Source organism: Mobula birostris, chromosome 6 (assembly GCF_030028105.1).
Source record: "Mobula birostris isolate sMobBir1 chromosome 6, sMobBir1.hap1, whole genome shotgun sequence".
Lineage (NCBI taxonomy): Eukaryota > Metazoa > Chordata > Chondrichthyes > Myliobatiformes > Myliobatidae > Mobula > Mobula birostris.
The window spans coordinates 87,421,735-87,443,397 of NC_092375.1; the positions used below are offsets into that span (position 1 = coordinate 87,421,735).

The following is a 21,663-nucleotide window of genomic DNA, read 5'->3' on the forward strand; positions in this document are numbered from 1 at the left end:
GCACCGTTTGATGGCTCTGTGCCTGAACCCTCTGGAGTTTAGAAGAATGGGGAAGGGGAATCTTCATTGAAACCTACCAAATATTGAAAGGTCTGGATAGAGTGGATATGGAGAGGATGTTTCCCAAAGTGGGGGAGTCTAGGATCAGAGGGCACAGCCTCAGACTTGAGGGATGTCCATTTAGAACAGAGATGAGGAAAAATCCCAGAGGGTGCTGAATCTGTGGAATTATTTGCCACAGACGGCTGTGCAGACCAAGTCAATGGGTGTATTTAAGGCAGAGGTTGATAGGTTCTAGATTAATCAGCGCGTCAAAAGTTTACAGGGAGAAGGCAGGAGGGTGGGGTTGAGAGAGATAATAAATCAGCCATGGTGGAATGGTGGAGCGGGCTCAATAGGTTGAATTTTCTAATCCTGGTCGTATTGTGGTACTATGGTATAAAACATTGATTGTCAGTCTCTTTCCATAGATGCTGCCTGACCCAATATGTTTTTCTGGTATCCTGTGTCCTGCTCCGTGCTGACTCTTCCCCATCCTACTTTTATACCCAAAGCTTCCTCAATAGTAGGTTCTAGCATTTTTCCGCCTACTGATGTTAGTCCCTTGTTTTCTCTCTCCTATCTTTCTTGAAGAATGGAGTTACGTTTGCTATCTTACAGACTCTTGGGACATATGGAAGGTGACTACCAGTGTGTCCACTGTCTCCGTAGGACACCGGTCATGGGGACCTGGGGGTGCTGGACTGGGAGAGGAAGCTGACACTGGTGTAACTCTCCAGGGCTTTGAACTGCTTGGTATATTGGTCAGATGGTCAGGGATCATTGCTGCTGGGTAGACCATGTACTTGCATTGGGTTTGAGGTCCAACATGCAGCTGCAGCCACAGCCTCTCAGGACTTTGGAGATAGGGTAATGGTTTGCAGATAGGGTAATGGTTTGGAGATGGAGATGGGGCGGTGGTTTGGAGATGGAGGTGGGGTTGGTGGTTTGGAGATGGATGTGGGGTTGGTGGTTTGGAGATGGAGATGGGGCGGTGGTTTGGAGATGGAATTGGGGCGGTGGTTTGGAGACGGAGATGGGGCGGTGGTTTGGAGACGGAGGTGGGGTTGGTGGTTTGGAGATGGAGATGAGGTTGGTGGTCTGGAGATGGAGATGGGGCAGTGGTCTGGAGATGGAGATGGGGCAGTGGTTTGGAGATGGAGATGGGGCAGCAGTTTGGAGGTGGGGTGATGGTTTGGAGATGGAGATGGGGTAATGATTTGGTTATGGGGTAGCGGTTTACATTATATGAGTAAAGGGGCCGGGCACAGGTTGTTGAAGAGCTACTTATAAAGATTTGATAGTTGAACACAGCACCAGAGGGTAAAATGTAAAATTTGTTGAATGTTCCCAGAAAGTGACTTTCAAACCTCAATGAAGTCATACCTTTGATAAGGTAGCAATTTCACCTTCAGTTTCAATCCGTGACAAGCTGACTGATTCACTATCCAGGCTGATCTCTGGCTAATTAATTTTAAATGGTCTTCATTGTACTTGCAGGAGATGCACGAGAGGAGTTCTCTGTAAAACGGTCAGTAATTTTATGCATCTGTCTGTTGTTTGCAGAATAAAAAATCCAGAAGTGAGGATGTACATGGCCCCTGTGATGCACGGAGATAAAGTTATTTTCAGTACGTAACAAGAAATCTTGTAGCTGCGCCTGTGACGTGTTAACACCCAGCTGAAGTGTGAGAGGAGAAGGAAGGCTGAGTGATAGTGGTGGCTCCATCACACCAGTACCTCTGCTTTCTGGTCGATACTACTCTTTCAGTTGGGTGCTTCAAACGGTATATTTTAAATCATAGAATCTTCCCAGGACAGCTGGATAGAGCTTTTGCCAGCTCTTTCAAAAGCCTTAACAATTAATCCCATTCAGCTGACCATTTCCTATGGCCTGCACATTGTCATAAGTTAAAAAAGTCTGCTATTTAACCACAGAAAGAGAAGTTAGGATAGGAAACGGAAAGGTTTCCTACCCTAACTGCAGGGTTTAGGGGGAATGCTTCAAAGCAAGACAGAGGGACTTTAAGGCTAACTTCTAGCCATCCAATTAAAATTCGATGGAGATAGCTGAGAGTTATAAAGCACAGAGCTCATGAAGTTTACTTTGGTTGAAGTGGGCTACAAGAGCAGACTAAGGTTTTACAAGCCATTGGTGAGGCTGCATTGGAACATGGTGTTCGGTGTTGGTCACCCTGCTGTAGGAAAGATGCTATTAACCATATAACAATTACAACACGGAAATAGGCCAACTTGGCCCTTCTAGTCCATGCCAAATGGTCACTCTCACCTAGTCCCACCAACCTGCGCTCAGCCCATAACCCTCCATTCCTTTCCTGTCCATATACCTATCCAATTTTACTTTAAATGACAATATCGAACCTGCCTCTACCACTTCTGCTGGAAGCTCCTCCCACACAGCTACCTCTCTCTGAGTAAAGAAGTTCCCCCTCATGTTACCCGTATATTTTTGCCCCCTAACTCTCAACTCATGTCCTCTTGTTTGAATCTCCCCTATTCTCAATGGAAAAAGCCTATCCACGTCAACTCTATCTATCCCCCCCATAATTTTAAATACCTCTATCAAGCCCCCCCTCAACCTCTACGCTCCAAAGAATAAAGACCCAACTTGTTCAACCTTTCTCTGTAACTTAGGTGCTGAAATCCAGGTAACATTCTAGTAAATCTTCTTTGTACTCCCTCTATTCTGTTGACATCTTTCCTATAATTTGGTGACCAGAACTGTACACAATACTCCAAATTTGGCCTTACCAATGCCTTGCACAACTTTAACATTACATCCCAACTCCTATACTCAATGCTCTGATTTATAAAGGCCAGCATACCAAAAGTTTTCTTCACCACCCTATCCACATGAGATAACAACTTCTAGGAACTATGCACCATTATTCCTAGATCCTACTGCATTCTTCAATGCCCTACCATTTACCATGTATGTCCTATTTTGATTAGTCCTACCAAAATGTAGCACCTCACATTTATCAGCATTAAACTCCATCTGCCATCTTTCAGCCCACTTTTCTAACTGGCCTAAATCTCTCTGCAAGCTTTGAAAACCTATTTCATTATCCACAACCCCGCCACCTACCTTAGTATCATCTGCATACTTACTAATCCAATTTACCACCCCATCATCCAGATCATTAATATATATGACAAACAACATTGGACCCAGTACAGATCCCTGAGGCACACCACTAGTCAACGGCCTCCAATCTGACAAACAGTTATCAACCACCACTCTCTGGCATCTCCCATCCAGCCACTGCTGAATTCATTTTATTACCTCAATATTAATACCTAACGATTGAACCTTCCTAACTAACCTTCTGTGTGGAACCTTGTCAAAGGCCTTACTAAAGTCCATATAGACAACATCCACCGCTTTACCCTCGTCAACTTTCCTAGTAACCTCTTCAAAAAATTCAATAAGATTTGTGAAACATGACCTTCCACGCACAAATCCATGTTGACTGTTCCTAATCAGACCCTGTCTATCTAGATAAATATATATACCATCTCTAAGAATACTTTCCATCAATTTACCCACCACTGACGTCAAACTCACAGGCCAATAATTGCTAGGTTTACTCTTAGAACCCTTTTTAAACAATGGAACAACATGAGCAATACGACAATCCTCTGGCACCATCCCTGTTTCTAATGACATTTGAAATATTTCTGTCAGAGCCCCTGCTATTTCTACACTAATTTCCCTCAAGGTCCGAGGGAATATCCTGTCAGGACCTGGAGACTTATCCACTTTTATATTCCTTAAAAGCGCCAGTACTTCCTCTTCTTTAATCATCATAGTTTCCATAACTTCCCTACCTGTTTCCCCTACCTTACACAATTCAATATCCTTCTCATTAGTGAATACTGAAGAAAAGAAATTGTTCAAAACCTCCCCCATCTCTTTTGGTTCTACATATAGCTGTCCACTCTGATTCTCCTAGGGACCAATTTTATCCCTCACTATCCTTTTGCCATTAATATAACTGTAGAAACCCTTTGGATTTATTTTCGCCTTACTTGCCAAAGCAACCTCGTATCTTCTTTTAGCTTTTCTAATTTCTTTCTTAAGATTCCTTTTACATTCTTTATATTCCTCAAGCGCCTCATTTACTCCATGCTGCCTATATTTATTGTAGATATCTCTCTTTTTCCAAACCAAGTTTCCAATATCCCTTGAAAACCATGGCTCTCTCAAACTTTTAACCTTTCCTTTCAACCTAACAGGAACATAAAGACTCTGTACCCTCAAAATTTCACCTTTAAATGACCTCCATTTCTCTGTTACCTCCTTCCCATAAAACAATTTGTCCCAATCTACTCCTTCTAAATCCTTTTGCATCTCCTCAAAGTTAGCCTTTCTCCAATCAAAAATCTCAATCCTGGGTCCAGACCTATCCTTCTCCATAATTATATTGAAACTAATGGCATTGTGATCACTGGACCCGAAATGCTCCCCAACACATACCTCCGTCACCTGCCCTATCTCATTCCCTAACAGGAGATCCAACACTGCCCCTTCTCTAGTTGGTACCTCTATGTATTACTGCAAAAAACTATCTTGCACACATTTTACAAACTCCAAACCAACCAGCCCTTTTACAGAATGGGCTGTCAATTTGTGGAAAATTAAAATCTCCTACAACCTCGTGCTTACTACAAATATCTGCTATCTCCTTATAAATTTGCTCCTCCAATTCTCACTCCCCATTAGGTGGTCTATAATACACCCCTATAAGTGTTACTACACCTTTCCCATTCCTCACTTCCACCCAAATAGCCTCCCTAGATGAGCCCTCTAATCTATCCTGCCAGAGCACCACTGTAATATTTTCTCTGACAAGCAATGCAACACCTCCCCTTCTTGTCCCTCCGATTCTATCACACCTGAAGCAACAAAATCCAGGAATATTTAGTTGCCAATCACACCCTCCTGCAACCATGTTTCACTAATAGCTACAATATCATACTTCCAGGTATCAATCCATACTCTAAGCTCATCCACCTTTCTTACAATGCTCCTAGCATTAAAATAAATGCATTAAAGAAATTTTCCACCTCTTACTCTCTGTTTATCACTAACGGTGCAAACAACTTTACTATTTTCTTTTTCTTCCTTCTCCCCTATATCTGTTCCTACACTCTGGTTCCCCTCCCCCCTTGTATCTAGTTTAAATCCACGGGAGTCTCTCTAGCAAACCTACCTGCAAGAATATTTGTCCCCCTCCAGTTCAGATGTAAACCGTCCCACCAGAACAGGTCCCACCTTCCCTGGAAAACTGCCCAATTATCTATAAATCTGAAGCCCTCCCTCCTGCACCATATCTTCAGCCACGTGTTGACCTGCGCTATCTTACTATTTCTAAACCCGCCTGCACGTGGCACTGGTAGCAATCCTGAGATTGCTATCCTGGAGGTCCTGTCCTTTAACTTGGCACCTAACTCCCTAAACTCGCCTTTCAGGACCTCCTCACTCTTCCTACCCACGTCATTGGTCCCTACATGGACCACAACATCCAGCTGCTCACTCTCCCTCTTGAGAATACTGAGAACTCGATCCGGGATATCGCAGACCTTGGCACCAGGAATTCTTGATCTCTTCCACAGAACCTCTTATCTGTCCCCCTAACTATCAAATCCCCTATCACTACTGCTCTCCTCTTTTCCCTCCTTCCCTTCTTCCCTTCTGAGCTGAGGGTCCAGTCTCGGTGCCAGAGGTACAACCACTGTAACTTGTCCCTGGTAGGTCGCCCCCATCAACAGCATCCAAAACGATGTACTTATTATTGGTGGGAACGGCCACAGGGGTGCTCTGCTCTTTCTGCCTATTCCCCTTCCCTCTCCTGACAGTCACCCAGCTACCTGTCTCCTGACTCTTAGGGGTGACTATCTCCCCGTAACTCCTCTCTATTTCTGCCTCTGCCTCCCGAATGATCGGAAGTTCATCCAGCTCCAGCTCCAGTTCCCTAACTCGGTTTGTCAGAAGCTGCAGCTGGATGCACTTTTCGCAGGTGTAGTCATCAGGGACGATTGTGCTCGCCCTGACTTCCCACGTACTGCAAACAGAGCACTCAACTGCCCTAACTGCTGCCTCCATTACCTACTCTTAAGGTAATTAGATTTATTAAAGGAACTTACCCGGCCTTACCTCACATGGAGTGAAGCTCTTCCTCAGCCTCTGCTCGCCGAAGCCTCAGGAGCCAAAGCCTTCCTACTCTGTCTCCCTCTACTCTGTCGCCCGCTACAACATCGCCCGCTCCGTTAATCTTCTCGCATTTAAACACTCCCGCTGCCTCAGGGTCCGACTTACATGCGCTTGCGCAGTCGTGCCCTGTTCAACCACCGAAGAAAATTAAGCTGGAAAGAGTGCAGAGGAGATCTATGAAGATGTCATTGGGGCTTGAGCAACTGAGTTACGGAGAGAGGTTGAGCAAGGGTTTTAATCATTCGAGGATGGGAGAATGCGGAGTGATCTTTTTGAGGGATATAAAACCATGAGTGGCAAAGGTTGTCAGTGACCCCTCCCATCTGTCCAACAATCTCTTCGACCCCCTACCATCAGGCAGGAGGTCTGGAGCATCAGGGCAAGAACTGTTAGGATGGGAAACAGTTTCTTCCCAACTCCCCCGCCATAAGACTACTGAACACCCTGCAACAGCCAGGTCTCATCACGCATGAAACACCAGTAGCATTATACCGTTTACTTTCTAATTTGTGTTGCAAATGCACCTGATTATTTGTTAATTGTTGTGTGTGAGTTATACGTACTGTGTTGTGCACTTTGGTCCAGAGAACGTTGCTTCATTTGGTGGTGCACATGTGTACGTTTGAATGACAATAAACTCGAACTTTGGCTTGTAGGGTAAACACACAGTTGTTTACCCACAGTTGGAGAATGAAGAAACAGAAGGAATAGACAACAAGGCCATAGGACACATGAGCAGAATGAGACTTTCGGCCCGTCACGTCTGCTCCTGTATTCCATCATGGCTGATTTATTTTTTCCTGTAACCCCATTCTCCTGACCTCTCCCCATAACCTTTGACATCTTTACTAAACAAGAACCTATCGACTCTGCTTTATATATACCCAATGACTTGGCCTCCAGGGCCACCTGTGGCTATGAATTTCCCAGATTCACCACTCTCTCCATTGAATCTCCTTCTATCCTGAGGCTTTGCTCTCTCTTGCTGGGCTCCTCTACCAGGGAAACATGCTACCGACGTCCACTCTATCCAGACCTCTCAATTTTCAGTGGGATTCAATGAGATTCCCCCTCATTCTTCTAAACTCCAGCGGTCGGGCCCAGAGCCTGGATACATTAACTCTTTCCTTCCAGGGACCATGCTCATAGACCTCCAATGCTAACACATCCTTGCTGAGATATGGAGCCCAAAACTGCCCACGATACTGCAAATACTGATTGACCGATGCCTTACCCAGCCTCAGCATTACATCCTTTCTTTTATATTCTAGTACTCTGGAGATGAATGCCAACATTGCATCTGCCTTTCCTATCTCTGACAAAACCAGCAAGTTAACCTTTAGGGAATCCTGCACTGGGACTCACGAGTCCCTTCGCACCTCCGACTTCTGAATTTGCTCCTGGTTTAGAAAATAGTACATGCCTTTATTCCTTCAATCAAACTGCATGACCATACACTTTCCTACACTGTATTTCATCTGACACTTCATTTGCCCGTTCTCCCAACCCATCCAAGTCCCCTTGAAGACGCTTTGCTTCCTCAACACTACCTGACCCTCCACCTACCTTTGTGTCGTCTGCAAACTTTGCCACAAAGCTGTCAATTCCGTCATCCAAATCATTGACATACAACGTGAAAAAACAGTTATGTGAAAAGTAGTGGATCCAGTCAGCACTAACTCCCGTAGGGGACCCGACGCTGACTCCCGTAGGGGACCCGACGCTGACTCCCGCAGGGGACCCAATGCTGACTCCCGTAGCAGTCCCAGCGCTGACTCCCGCAGGGGACCTGACGCTGACTCCTGTAGCAGACCCAGTGCTGACTCACGCAGGGGTCCCTGTGCTGACTCCCGCAGGGGACCCGACGCTGACTCACGCAGGGATCCCAGCGCTGACTCCTGCAGGGGACCCAATGCTGACTCCCGTAGCAGTCCCAGCGCTGACTCCCGCAGGGGACCTGACGCTGACTCCTGTAGCAGACCCAGTGCTGACTCACGCAGGGGTCCCTGTGCTGACTCCCGCAGGGGACCCGACGCTGACTCACGCAGGGATCCCAGCGCTGACTCCTGCAGGGGACCCAATGCTGACTCCCGTAGCAGACCCAGTGCTGACTCACGCAGGCGTCCCTGTGCTGACTCCCGCAGGGGACCCGACGCTGACTCCCGTAGCAGTCCCAGCGCTGACTCCCGCAGGGGACCCGACGCTGACTCTCGTTGGAGACCCGACGCTGACTCACGCAGGGGTCCCAGTGCTGACTCCCGCAGGGGACCCGACGCTGACTCTCGTTGGAGACCCGACGCTGACTCACGCAGGGGTCCCAGTGCTGACTCCCGCAGGAGACCCGACGCTGACTCCCGTAGCGGACCCAGTGCTGACTCATGCAGGGGTCCCAGTGCTGACTCATGCAGGGGTCCCAGCGCTGACTCACGCAGGGGTCCCAGCGCTGACTCCTGTTGGAGACCCGACGCTGACTCCCGTTGGAGACCCGACGCTGACTCACGCAGGGGTCCCAGCGCTGACTCCCGCAGGGGACCCGATGCTGTCTCCCGTAGCAGACCCAGTGCTGACTCACGCAGGGGTCCCAGTGCTGACTCACGCAGGGGTCCCAGTGCTGACTCACGCAGGGGTCCCAGCGCTGACTCCTGTTGGAGACCCGACGCTGACTCACGCAGGGGTCCCAGCGCTGACTCCCGCAGGGGACCCGACGCTGACTCCCGTTGGAGACCCGACGCTGACTCACGCAGGGGTCCCAGTGCTGACTCCCGCAGGGGACCCGACGCTGACTCCCGTTGGAGACCCGACGCTGACTCACGCAGGGGTCCCAGTGCTGACTCACGCAGGGGTCCCAGCGCTGACTCCCGCAGGGGACCCGACGCTGACTCCTGTTGGAGACCCGACGCTGACTCCCGTTGGAGACCCGACGCTGACTCCCGTTGGAGACCCGACGCTGACTCACGCAGGGGTCCCAGCGCTGACTCCCGCAGGGGACCCAATGCTGTCTCCCGTAGCAGACCCAGTGCTGACTCACGCAGGGGTCCCAGCGTTGACTCCCGCAGGAACACCACTAGTCATCAGCAGCCAACCCCTTTTATTCTCTCTCTTTGCCTTCTGCCAGTCAGCCAGTCTTCTATCCATCTTTCCTGTAATTCCATGGGCTCTTGTTTAGCAAACTCTTTGTGCAACATCTTGTCAGAGGCTTACTGAAAATCCAAGTGAGCCACATCCACTGACCACTTGGTGGCCCTGTCACAGCTTCGAGCCCCTCTCTCCTACGCTTGCCCTTGACTTCAACAACATTTCAATCTTCACTGGGTCCTTGCCTTCCACCGCCAGTTCTTTGTCTTCCTTGCTTCCAGGAAGGATCAGAAGATTGCTTGTCTCCAGACCGCAGAATCTGCCAACCACATCCAGTTTCCAACGGCCCGAGATGCTCCCAGACCGTGGATATCTATAAACGTATCTATCTACAGTATTTATCTCTCTATCTACAGTACCTACCTGTCTATCTACAGTATCTACTTGTCTATCTATCTCTCTACAGTATCTGTCTACCTACAGTATCTATCTGTCTATCTACAGTATATCTATGTCTCTACAGTATCTATGTACCTCTCTACAGTATCTATCTGTCTACATTATTTATCTATCTATCCATCTGTTTGTTTGTTGCAAAACTCAAGTTTCATTGTGAATTGAGCAAGATAAAATAGTAAATGCTGTATTTTAGGCGTTTGACTGAACGATGTTGTAGACTTTACGTAATCAGTTCAGCTCCCAGCACTGGCTAATGTTTTTCCCTTTGCTGTGGTGATTACAGCTAGCACGAGGACCATCACATTTAGGCTATCATCAGAACATTGCATGAAGCAGGGATGGACGTTAAAACCTACCCAGGCCAAGACGGTAGCGTTCGAAGATCTCACACAGTATGTTCCCAGTGCACCATCCTCCAAGGAGGCTGAGGTGAGTCAAGTCAGCAATGATACTCTCCTGAACTGCAGCTGAGGAAAAAGGCATTTCCAATTTCTCCTCTCCTTTTTGCGCTATATATTGAACCGCTTGCCCAACTAATAAGACAGAGTGAAATCGTAAAAGGTATCAATGTGGCAGGGATTGAACAGAAAGTGGCGTTATTCGCAGATGATGTTTTGGTCTATCTGAGTGAACCAGAAAAATCATTTATAGGATTGTTTACACTGTTGGATGACTTTGGGAAAATATCAGGTTATAAAATAAATGTAAAGAAAACGTAGGTTATGTCCCTAAATTATACACCATCCAAAAAATTGCAGGATACATATGAGCTTAAGTGGGAAGCTAAATCATTAAAATATTTAGCAATAACCCTGCCGAAGGATCTTTCAACACTGTCACAGGTAAATTATGGGCCATTAATCTCAGAGATAAAAGCAGATATGCATAGATGGAATCTTATCCCCTTTTTAAGTTTAAATTCAAGGATAAATACTATAAAAATGAATATTCTTCCTCGGTTACTGTATCTTTTCCGTACTTTACCTGTGGAGGTGGATGATAATCAATTCAGGGAATGGGACAAATGGATTTCCAGCTTCATTTGGCAAGGAAAGAAACCTAGAATTCGATATAACACCTTACAGTTAGGGAAGGAAGGAGTAGGTATGGTTCTTCCTTGCCTGAGAAATGATTTTTATGCCTCACAGATAACCCCTCTGTTATATTGGTGTAATAGGGAATATAAGGCTAGATGGAAGGAAATAGAATTTGGATTGGTTGACAGTTTTCCTCTACAGGCCTCAATAGCTGACAAAGGATTGATGGCCCAATTGGAAAAGTTTAAAAACAGTTGGATAAATCTTACATTAAAAGTATGGCAGAAGGTGGTTAATTCATGTGGAATCAATAACATGTTAAAACTCTTCAGATGGTGTGCATATGACACCGAATTCCTTCCCAACAGAGGAGATAAAAGATTTGAGCTATGGATAAAGAAAGGTCTTACAACCTACCTCTCATTTATAGATAAAAGAGTATTACAAAGTTTCCAAATCCTGCAGGACAAACATGGCCTAGAACACAATGACTTTTTTAGGTACCTTCAAGTACGAAACTATGTTAACCAGAGTTGTAGATATACAGACCTATCAACAGCAGAATTAGAATTTTTCAAGATTCTGAATTCGGCTTGCAGTTCAATACCTAGTAAATCAGTTTCTCGATTATATAATGCACTCTCCCATGCTAAAAATGTAAACGCATTGTATATTAAAGAGAAGTGGGAGAAAGAAGCGGAGTTGGTACTTTCAGAGGAGGTTTGGGGGAAAATATGCAGCTTTCAGTGATCTTTGACTAACTCTTTGACTTGAAGAGAACATTGTTGGAAAAATATTATAAGATACTTCAAGACCCCATATCAGGAAAAATATAAAGACACAAACGTGATGTGTTGGCGGAGGTGCGGCTCCAAGAAGGCAAATCATTTCCATATTTTCTGGGATTGCCCTAAATTAAGTTTATATTGGAAAGGTATTGATAGAACATTAGTTAAGGTACTTAAGACCCAGATACCCCTGAACTTTGAGACGCTCTATTTGGGGCATGTATTGTTTCTTGAACAGAAGGAAGATATAAAGTTGCTGCAGGCCCTTTTAGCGGCAAGTAAGAAATCAATCACTAGAAAGTGGCTAAATCCAATACCACCTACATTAGAAGATTGGCACGAAATTATCTTGGAAATATTTAAAATGGAAAAGATGACTTACTCTCTGAGAATTCAAAAAGAAAAATTTTATCAGATCTGGAATAAATGGATTGAATATATAACCCCAAAGTGAGCAGACCTTAGATGACTCTCCTAATGACTTATACTGCTCTTCTCATCCTAATGACTTATACTGCTCTTCTCATCAACACAGTAATATTGCTAACATAAGCACCCCTGGTCTAAATGTTTACTGCTTTTGTTTATTTTTGGAAAATAGAGAATTAACACAAGTAAAGGAAAAGATTTGGGAAAGGGATAAAAAATGATAAAATTAAGTAAATAAGTACATAGGGATTGGATAATTATGTCTGGAGGCAGGAGCAAACATGAACAAGTTAGGATATAAACACCTACAATGGTAGTTACATAGGCTTACATACAACATTTTGGACCAGAAGAAATGGTCCAGAAGAGATATGTGGAAACTATTATTAATCCACTATTATTACTATTTTTCTTAACAACTAATACCATTACTTAGCCTAATAGATTAAAATTTCAACTGTACATAATTATCTATTTAAGTGTCTATTTTCTTTTTATTTCATCTTAATGTGTACTTAAGAATGTATAAATAACTATAGTTTTGTACATATAAAAAAATGGAAAAGGTTATACATGTGAAAAAAGTACATGATACTTGTGAATTCCTTATCCAAATAAAAATAAAAAATTTAAAAAAAAGAATATACATGGAGACAGACAGACAGACACACATAGAATATACACACAGACAGACACACACACACACACACATACATAGAATATACACGGAGACAGACAGACACACACACACACACACACCTAGAATATACACGGAGACAGACAGACACACACACACATAGAATATACACAGAGACAGACACACACACACACACATATATACACACACACACACACACATAGAATATACACGGAGACAGACAGACAGACACACACACACACATAGAATATACACGGAGACAGGCAGACACACACACACACATACATAGAATATACACGGAGACAGACAGACAGACACACACACACACACACACATAGAATATACACGGAGACAGACAGACACACACACACACATAGAATATACACGGAGACAGACAGACACACACACACACACACATAGAATATACACGGAAACAGACACACACACACACACACACACACACATACATAGAATATACACGGAGACAGACACACACACACACACACACACAGGCCTCCAGCCCTCTGATGCCTGGACTCGCTGGCACTGGGCCTCTGACCTCTGCATAAGTAAACCCAGGGGCTTCAACCTTTGGGCCTCAATCTCTGGCCTTGCTGACTACTATGATCTTCAGCTTTGCCCTCCGGACTTTGCCAACCTCTGGGTATTGCCCCAGGACTTACCAGTCGGGGGTTTTGACCTTCAGGCCTCAATGTCTTGACTTACACGTAACTCCGAACCTGTTTTATTCTGCCTTTTCTGCTGTACCCCTTAAGTCTAGACTCCTGTGGACAGTAAGTAGCCAAACGTAGGAGGGGGAGGGGGAGATGCTCAGGGGGTGGTCAGATGTTTGATAGAGTCATAGACTGCTACAGGCCTTTTGGCCCATCTATTCCATTCCAAACTGTTATTCTGCTAAATCCCATCAGCCTGTTACTGGACCATAGCCCTCCATAACCCTCCCATCCATGTACTTAACCAAACTTAATAAATATTGTAATCGAACCTGCATCCAACACTTCCTCTGGCAACTCGTTCCACCCTCTGAGTAAAGACGTTTCACCCTCAACCTATGACCTCTAATTCTAGTTCCCCGCCCCCCCAACATCAGTGGAGAAAGCCTGCTTGCATTTATCCTATCCATACCCCTCAGAATTTTGTGTACCTCTATCAAATGTCCCCTCATTCCCCTGCACTCCAGGAATAAAGTCCCTACTTTCCCTTTAACTCAGGTCCTTAAGTTCTGGCAATGTCTTCGTCAGCATTCTCTGTACTCTCTCACTCGTATTGATAACTTTCCTGTAGGTAGTTGCTCACTTTCCCAGCCGGTCCAGATGCCACAGCAAGCTTTGCATTTACATTTGTCTATTTTGTACAGTGAGAGCCTCGGTGTATACTTTTACTTTCTTAGTCAAATCATTCCTGTCTTCACCCTTGCATAACGTGACTAAGTGAAAACAAGATTGTATGTCTAATTCTAGAGGACTTAGGTGAGAGGAGGTAAGTTCAAAGGAGATGTGTGGAGCAGATTTTCACAGAGGGAGTGGTGGGTGTCTGGGACAGGAGAGATAGTGGAGGCAGATATGATAGAGGCATTTGTTCCTGGGCTGTACTGTTCTAAGATAACTGTCTTTTTCACTCTCAGAAACCCTGTGGAATCGTGGAGAGATACTATCCAGATGGCTCCAAGTTTGTCACCATGTTCCCAGACGGAACCGGCGCCGTTTTGTATCCGATAATCCTCTAAGCTGTTAGCCTGCAGCGACGTGCAATGTCTCTGAGGACTTTGGAGGCAGCTGCTGACTAGGACTCAGTGTTTCTGGTTTCACTCTGAGCCAGTAGGGCAAATAGCCCCTCCAAAGGTGTTAGTTTGAAGGACCGGGGATGGTGGGGCAGATTAGACCAACATTTATCCCACATCTAGCTTCACAGGCTCATTCGGCTACAGGGTTTCAAACTCTGTCAGCGTTTGCCCCATGTAAAGTCCCCAGGATATATTTCACTCTGATGCTTGCCATTGCTGTAGTCGAGAAGAATTCTGGATTTTCGCCATCCTCCAGAAACTGTCAGACACACTGAAGTTTGCCAAGGCACACATGGGAGATCCACTCTTTTTGAAACTTACTTTTAATTCTTGGGATTCAATTCATTCATTCCTGGTTGTACTGACAGGTGAAAATATTAACACCTGATTTTGAAAACCTTCCATTTGAATTAAATTTTCTTCACTTCTCTCTCTTGTTCCTGACCCCCTCCCTAGACTCTTTTGAACCATTGTTGGGCATGTCCAGAACAGGGCAGAGGACTTGAACAGCCCTCCCTGCTTGTACTCTTGCTTCCAGATAACGACGCAATGGAAATAATTAAATCATAGAGACTTGACACTGCAGAAGGGGGCCATTCAGCCCATCATGTTTGTGCTAGTTGGAAAAAGCTCTCATCTCCCCTCAAAGCTGCACTTTTCCAGTCTCAGCGACATCCTGCTCCACACCCTCTCTGGTGCCAGTTTCAGGTCCACTGCCCAGGTAGCTGTGGGCAGCGTGTGCATTAGGAAGGAAAGGGGACCAATCAAAATGAAAACAAGATCTTTCTTCAGTTGTGTGTTGAAACTAATTAAAATGTGATTGTCGACCTTCAAGCATGTAAAATGAAGGGGAGATTTGATATGGGTGTTCAAAATCAGGAACGGTACACCATCAACTCTCAGATCTGTAATCCTCACCCTTCGCACCCCTCTTGGCCCTGATGTGTGGGGTTTAGGCCCGAAACATCAATAAACACATTTTACCTCCTCAGATGCTGCTTGGCTCACTGGGTTCTTCCAGTGCTCTCCTTTTCACCTCGACTTTAGTCCGGCATGGGATGACTACCCTTCATGTTGCGACATAGTTTGTATAATTCTGCTGAGGAGCCATAACTTGAAGCTGTCAGGGCTCAGTTTTAAGGTAGCTGGCAAACGAGACAAGCGTGATAATGAAGAAAGCCCTCCACATGCAATGTTATCACCATGTAAGATGCAGCACTGGAGCTGGAAACCTCACTCGCACCTTGTGGATCTCAGGGGTCTGTTCTCCCCGTGGACAGTGGAATGGAACTTGCTTCCTGTCGTTAGTCTGGTCACCTTCCAGCAGCCCCACCCAGTCAAAGACCTCTACCTCCAGCTCTGACGTTTCTACAACCTATAAACCGTGTGAAGGGGAAGGAACAAAAGTACATTTTTTGAAATCATAGTTATTGTTCTGTAAGTGCTGTTCACAGCATTGCCGGGAAGATTCATTTCTAGAGATTCCTGAGCACTTACCTGCTTGGTAACCCCAACAGTCAGTGATTGAAAGTTTACTCAGAGGCTTTTTTTTGCAATGATTATCATAATTTGGGGACCAAGGTTACCAACTGTAGCTTATTGTCATCAGCAAAGTAGCCCCGGGTAAGCCTGCCTCAGTAGGTGTTTTCTGGGGTGCTGAGGTGCTCAACGCCTGAACATTGCTTCCTGTCCACCTGCTACGATTCTTCTTAACCTTGGCTCAGCTATCCCTCGGGTAATGTCGCCATAGTGATCTCTGCTCTCCGCCGTAAGCAGCTGGTCTACACCATCTTTGAAGACCTGAAGCAGAATGCAGAAATGCTGGGAATATTCCGGTCAACCGGTTACGGCACTTGTTACCTCCCCAGTGGACAGATTTGGTGAGTTGGCCTTGGGTGCTGGAGTTGCAGGTATGCATTGGGGGTCATCGGGGGGCTTGGCACATTTGACGCTTGGTCCTGGTGGTTTGACCTGCATGTAAGTTTGCGCAGTTTGTTGTTGTCAGCTTCCTTACTTACTCTCCCCACCCCCTCTTCAGGAACAGGTAAGGCCGAAGATTTACACACAAAGTTGTGGGGTAGGGTAAAGGCAGCTGTTGGCTCCGGTCTACCCTCTCAATGCCCCAGCACCCCTGGACTAAACTCAGGAAACTAGGAGCTCAAATAGGCTGCCCGACCCCTCAAAACTTCCCCAGATTTGATTGAGATGTTGTTATGGTGATCGATGAGGGCAGAGCACGAGACATGACCTATACGGAATTTAGTAAGGCCTTTGCCAATGATCCGTGTGGTAGGCTGCAATGGAATTTCATGTTGCTCGGGATAAACAATTGGCTTGATGGTAGGAAAAAGAGGGTGATGTTAGAAGGTTGTTTATTTGAATTGGAGGCCAGTGCCTCAGGTCATTGCTGGGCCAATTGCTGTTTGTTATGTATCATTGATTTGGATGAAAGTGTACAAGGCATGGTTAGTAAGTTTGCAGGTTAAATAGGTGGTGCTATTGTCTGTGAAGGTAGTTATCAGGAGCTACAAAGGGATCTTGATTGGCTGGATAAGTGGGCTGAGGAATAGCTAATGGAGTTTAATTTGGATGTGTGAAGTTTTATTTTGACAAATCAGAGTAGGATATTCACAGTGAATAGTCTGTCTTTGGGGAGAATTGTGGAACAGAGGGATCAGGGAGTACAAAGTACAGTGGATTCTGGTTAATTGGACCATTGGTTCATCAAAGCAGCTGCTTATTTGGGACAACTCTTAAAGTACAAAAACTAATTGGGAAAATAGCTGGGATTCCCTTTGTTTATTTAGAACACTGGGCTGCTTAACTGGGACAGGAACTGTTGCCGAACAGTTTCTAACTAGAGTCAGTTGCGTGCACTTGTGAACAGGTTTTAAATAGTGTCACTTGTGTGTGTTTCTGTTCAAAAAGCAGTGATTTTTGTCTCTGGTAGTTAGCGAGAAATAAGAAGTTAGACAATTTGGAACTGTTTTGCCCACTGCGGTTTCAAGCATTCTAATTTAGAGAGGCCGGAAACAACTGTGAGTGAAAATGAAATGATTTCACTACTTCAACAAGTTAGGAACTATGAAGAACTTGAAGGTATTGACAACATTATGGAATGTTACAATGAAAATGAAGATGTGGAGGATGCAAATGTCAAATGCATTAACAAAGGCAGTCCATTACCTGCACCAGGTGTCTGCACTGATTTTGTTCATTTCCAGTCAATCAAAAGAACGTGACATTGTAGAAACCATAGAAAAACTACAGCACAGAAACAGGCCTTTTGGCCCTTCTTGGCTGTGCTGAACCATTTTCTGCCTAGTCCCACTGACCTGCACATGGACCATATCTCTCCATACACCTCCCATCCATGTATCTGTCCAATTTATTCTTAAATGTTAAAAAAGAACCCGCATTTACCACCTCGTCTGGCAGCTCATTCCATACTCCCACCACTCTCTGTGTGAAGAAGCCCCCGCTAATGTTCCCTTTAAACTTTTCCCCCCTCACCCTTAACCCATGCCCCCTGGTTTTTTTCTCCCCTTGCCTCAGTGGAAAAAGCCTGCTTGCATTCACTCTATCTATACCCATCATAATTTATACACCTCTATCAAATCTCCCCTCATTCTTCTACGCTCCAGGGAATAAAGTCCTAACCTATTCAACCTTTCTCTGTACCTGAGTTTCTCAAGTCCCGGCAACATCCTTGTAAACCTTCTCTGCACTCTTTCAACCTTATTTATATCCTTCCTGTAATTTGGTGACCAAAACTGAACACAATACTCCAGATTTGGCCTCACCAATGCCTTATACAACCTCATCATAACATTCCAGCTCTTATACTCAATACTTTGATTAATAAAGGCCAATGTACCAAAAGCTCTCGTTACGACCCTATCTACCTGTGACGCCACTTTTAGGGAATTTTGTATCTGTATTCCCAGATCCCTCTGTTCTACTGCACTCCTCAGTGCCTTACCATTAATACTGTATGTTCTACGTTGGTTTGTCCTTCCAACGTGCAATACCTCACACTTGTCAGTATTAAACTCCATCTGCCATTTTTCAGCCCATTTTTCCAGCTGGTCCAAGTCCCTCTGCAGGCTCTGAAAACCTTCCTCACTGTCTACTACACCTCCAATCTTTGTATCATCAGCAAATTTGCTGATCCAATTTACCACATTATCATCCAGATCATTGATATAGATGACAAATAACAATGGACCCAGCACTGATCCCTGTGGCACACCACTAGTCACAGGCCTCCACTCGGAGAAGCAATTCTCTACCACCACTCTCTGGCTTCTTCCATCGAGCCAATGTCTAATCCAATTTACCACCTCTCCATGTATACCTAGCGACTGAATTTTCCTAACTAACCTCCCATGCGGGACCTTGTCAAAGGCATTACTGAAGTCCATGTAGACAATATCCACTGCCTTCCATTCATCCACTTTCCTGGTAACCTCCTCGAAAAACTCCAATAGATTGGTCAAACATGACCTACCACGCACAAAGCCATGTTGACTCTCCCTAATAAGTCCCTGTCTATCCAAATGCTTGTAGATTCTGTCTCTTAGTACTCCCTCCAATAACTTACCTACTACCGATGTTAAACTTACCGGCCTATAATTTCCCGGATTACTTTTTGATCCTTTTTTAAACAACGGAACAACATGAGCCACCCTCCAATCCTCCGGCACCTCACCTGTAGACAGTGACATTTTGAATATTTCAGCCAGGGCCCCTGCAATTTCAACACTAGTCTCCTTCAAGGTCCGAGGGAACACCCTGTCAGGTCCTGGGGATTTATCCACTTAGTTTTCCTCAAGACAGCAAGCACCTCCTCCTTTTCAATCTGTACAGTTTCCATGATCTCACTACTTGTTTCCCTTAATTCCATAGACTTCATGCCAGTTTCCTTAGTAAATACAGATGCAAAAAACCTATTTAAGATCTCCCCCATTTCCTTTGGTTCCGCACATAGCCGACCACTCTGATCTTCAAGAGGACCAATTTTATCCCTTACAATCCTTTTGCTCTTAATATACCTGTAAAAGCTCTTTGGATTATCCTTCACTTTGACTGCCAAGGCAATCTCATGTCTTCTTTTAGCCCTCCTGATTTCTTTCTTAAGTATTTTCTTGCACTTCTTATACTCCTCAAGCACCTTATTTACTGCCTGTTTCCTATACATGTCATACAACTCCCTCTTCTTCTTTATCAGAGTTGCAATATCCCTTGAGAACCAAGGTTCCTTATTCATATTCACTTTGCCTTTAATACTGACAGGAACATACAAATTCTGCACTCTCAAAATTTCTCCTTTGAAGGCTTCCCACCTACCGATCACATCTTTGCCAGAGAACAACCTGTCCCAATCCACGCTTTTTAGATCCTTTCTCATTTCTTCAAATTTGGCCTTCTTCCAGTTCAGAACCTCAACCCTAGGACCAGATCTATCCTTGTCCATGATCAAGTTGAAACTAATGGTGTTATGATCACTGGAACCAAAGTGCTCCCCTACACAGACTTGCGTCACTTGTCCTAACTCGTTTCCTAACAGGAGATCCAATATTGCATCCCCTCTAGTTGGTCCCTCTATATATTGATTTAGAAAACCTTCCTGAACACATTTTACAAACTCTAACCCATCTGGACCCCTAACAGTATGGGAGTCCCAATCAATATATGGAAAATTAAAATCCCCTACCACCACAACTTTATGTTTCCTACAGTTGCCTGCTATCTCTCTGCAGATTTGCTACTCCAATTCTCGCTGACTATTGGGTGGTCTGTAATACAATCCCACTAATGTGGCCATACCTTTCCTGTTTCTCAGCTCCACCCATAAGGACTCAGTAGACAAGCCCTCTCATCTGTCCTGCCTGAGCACTGCTGTAATATTTTCCCTAACGAGCAATGCTACTCCCCCACCTTTCATTCCTCTGCCTCGATCACATCTGAAACATCGGAACCCTGGAATATTAAGCTGCCAGTCCTGCCCCTCCTGTAGCCAAGTTTCACTAATTGCTATAACGTCATAATTCCACGTGTCAATCCACGCCCTCAGCTCGTCCGCCTTCCCTGCAATACTCCTAGCATTGAAATATACACAGCTCAGAAGATTTTTACCACCACTCACAACCTTTGTATTAGCAGCTTTGCTTGAACTTTTAACATCATTTATTTTCACCCCAGCCCCACTGTCAGCTCTGGCACTCTGGTTCCCATCTCCCTGCAAATCTACCACACACAAAGCCACTAGAAGATTTCCTCCATCGATAACTATTAGGAGCAAATAGACAGTTTTATAGTATTGTAGTAGTACTAGTCATGTTCTAATCTGTTCCGTATTTCATTTAAATACACAATTTGTTACTCAAATGGTAGTTTCCCTTTTAACTATTTCCATGCAACTATGGTTAATTGGGGCAGCCACTTAATTGGGCCAAGATGTACTGGTCCTGATGTGTCCCAATTAACCAGAATCCACTGTACATGATTCCTGAAAGTCACAGATAGATGGGTGGTGAAGACTTGGGGTAAGGTTGTCTTTATCAGTCAAGAACTCCTAATAAAGAAGTTGGGATGTGTGTTGGAGTTGTACCAGACACAGGTGAGGCCAGATTTGGAATATTGTGGTCATCAGCTATTGGGAGAATGTCGTTAAGCTGGAAAGAGCACTGGGGAGATTAATGAGGACGTTGCTGGGACTCGAGGGATTGAGTCAGTTAGGCTTTAATTCATTGGGGCAGAAGAGAATAAGGGATGATATGGAGCAATACAGAGTCATTGGGGGCATAGATATGGTGAATGTGCACAGTCTTTTTCCCCAGGGTTAGGCAATCAAGATCTAGAGGGCACAGGTTTAGGGTGAGAGGGCCGAGATTTAAAAGGAACCTGAAGGACAGCTTTTTCACCCAGAGGATGGTCAGTACCTGAAATGAGGCCACCAGAAGTGGTTGAAGCTATTTGAAAGGAACTTGGACAGGTATGTGGATAGGGAGCAGGATTGACATGCCCAAGGTGGCACTTGTAAAAATGTTGTTACACACGGCATGCAGTGCTGCCCCTCAATTCTTTAACCCCCGCCCATCATAGTAAAAGATGCATAATGATTATCTTTATTG

At 44.9% G+C, this 21,663-nt stretch overlaps 1 protein-coding gene across 3 annotated transcripts in view; it reads left to right on the forward strand.

Moving 5' to 3' along the window:
• Positions 1-21,663, forward strand: part of LOC140199837 (glutamate-rich protein 6-like) — an 87,746-nt gene that overhangs the window by 60,163 nt on the left and 5,920 nt on the right. For all 3 annotated transcript variants that reach the window (XM_072262343.1, XM_072262341.1, XM_072262342.1), the window contains 4 exons: positions 1,606-1,670; positions 10,095-10,240; positions 14,369-14,451; positions 16,252-16,407. In XM_072262343.1, coding sequence (XP_072118444.1) covers positions 1,606-1,670; positions 10,095-10,240; positions 14,369-14,451; positions 16,252-16,407 — 450 coding nt within the window. The remainder of the gene's footprint in view (positions 1-1,605; positions 1,671-10,094; positions 10,241-14,368; positions 14,452-16,251; positions 16,408-21,663) is intronic.